At 60.4% G+C, this 1,572-nt stretch overlaps 1 protein-coding gene across 1 annotated transcript in view; it reads left to right on the forward strand.

Annotated features, from left to right (window-relative positions):
• The window catches only part of LOC104490847 (DNA-binding protein RFX2-like), a gene marked incomplete at its 5' end in the record, with an annotated part of 2,984 nt that extends 1,760 nt beyond the window's left edge, over positions 1 to 1,224 (forward strand). The window contains 2 exons of the mRNA XM_010133193.1: positions 849 to 891; positions 1,037 to 1,224. Coding sequence (XP_010131495.1) covers positions 849 to 891; positions 1,037 to 1,146 — 153 coding nt within the window. The remainder of the gene's footprint in view (positions 1 to 848; positions 892 to 1,036) is intronic.
• Positions 1,225 to 1,572: the final 348 nt, after the last annotated feature.

The following is a 1,572-nucleotide window of genomic DNA, read 5'->3' on the forward strand; positions in this document are numbered from 1 at the left end:
GCAGTGGTAAAGGCAGAGGGCAGCTTCCAGCAACACTTGGCTGTGGAAGTCTCCCAGCCTCCAGGTTTTGCCTTTCCTTCATTAAACTCTTGCAATATTTCTGTTCTCCAGGAGGAGGCTGATTCTTCCCAGCAAAAGGGGAGGAGTCGAGTCCTTCCGCTTTTGCTGGCTTTTCCACTCCTGCTCCCCTCGGTCCCTCCTGCTGCCCGACTTTGCAGGACTCGCCAGCGTTATCCCTGCAGCAGTTTAGGGTTTCAGGCAGGAGACAGCACAGCTGCAGGACCAAAACCGTCCCAGCACTCTCCTGACACCAGGGCAAAGGCTTTGCAGGGAGGTGGAGCCAGGAGAGGTGACGAGCTGGCAGGTCTGAGCAGTTGCCTGACAGATGCAGAGGGCTGGAGAAAAGGCACAATGCACAGCTGCAGGACCAAAACCGTCCCAGCACTCTCCTGACACCAGGGCAAAGGCTTTGCAGGGAGCCAGGAGAGGTGACGAGCTGGCAGGTCTGAGCAGTTGCCTGACAGATACAGAGGGCTGGAGAAAAGGCACCATCCTGTGGCAGCGCAGGGAGCTGGGATAATTTCTCCCTTCGTTCCAGAGCTCGATCCTGCCCTGGATCGTTGAGTGTCGTCTTTGCTCAGAGGTTTAAATGACAGCGACAGACTTTTCCCCAAAACGTGTGGCTGGTTTTGTTTCTGCTCTTCACCACCGGCACTGTTGACGCTTGAGGTTTCTCCTGAGCCCTTCTGCTGCTTGTTAGAATCGCTTGGAAATGGAAGCCAGCTTGCACCGAGGCACCTTGGAGCCCCCACAAGCCTCGCTTACCTTATCACTCCTTTTTCTTTCAGTTTGGTGACCTCACGTCCCTGTCCCCAACACTGCTGGACAAAGGTACCTCCTCTCCCCCCCGGGAAGTTCTGCTGGGTCGGGGTGTGGGAGGGGGAAGCTCGTGCTGGCTCTTCCACCCTGCTCGGCCGGGAAAAAGGACCTCGTCCCCTCCGGTCGCCACTCTCATGCTGAGACCTGTCCTTTGCAGATGACGTGAGTGACCTGGGCAGCGAGGTGGACACGGACTCCCGCAGCGTGGGGGAGCCACTGGTGAAACGGGAGCGCAGCGACCCCGGCCACTCGCTGCAGGAGATCTGAAACGGGGGCTGAGCTGGTCCCCGGCTGGACGAAGACATCGGAGCCAGGCTGGACGGCCGCAAGCCTGAGTCTCCCCGTATCTGCGTCGTTAGTGCCTCGTAGTTTCTCTTGATGTTTACTCGTGTTTGCGGATGGGCTCCGAGGGTGAGCCCGGGCGGGCGGTGGGATGGGGCTGGTTTGGCCGCCTGCTTCCCTCCAGCGTGACACTGGCTGGAGGGTGAAGGTCCAACGTCTGCTCCCGAGCGGTGGAAGCCTCCGTGGTCAGCAGCGGCTCGGCTGTGCCTGGCTGGGAGAGGCCCGGGCTGGTTTGGCCGCCTGCTTCCCTCCAGCGTGACACTGGCTGGAGGGTGAAGGTCCAACGTCTGCTCCCGAGCGGTGGAAGCCTCCGTGGTCAGCAGCGGCTCGGCTGTGCCTGGCTGGGAGAGG

This window comes from Buceros rhinoceros, unplaced genomic scaffold (genome assembly GCF_000710305.1).
Source record: "Buceros rhinoceros silvestris isolate BGI_N320 unplaced genomic scaffold, ASM71030v1 scaffold2683, whole genome shotgun sequence".
NCBI lineage: Eukaryota > Metazoa > Chordata > Aves > Bucerotiformes > Bucerotidae > Buceros > Buceros rhinoceros.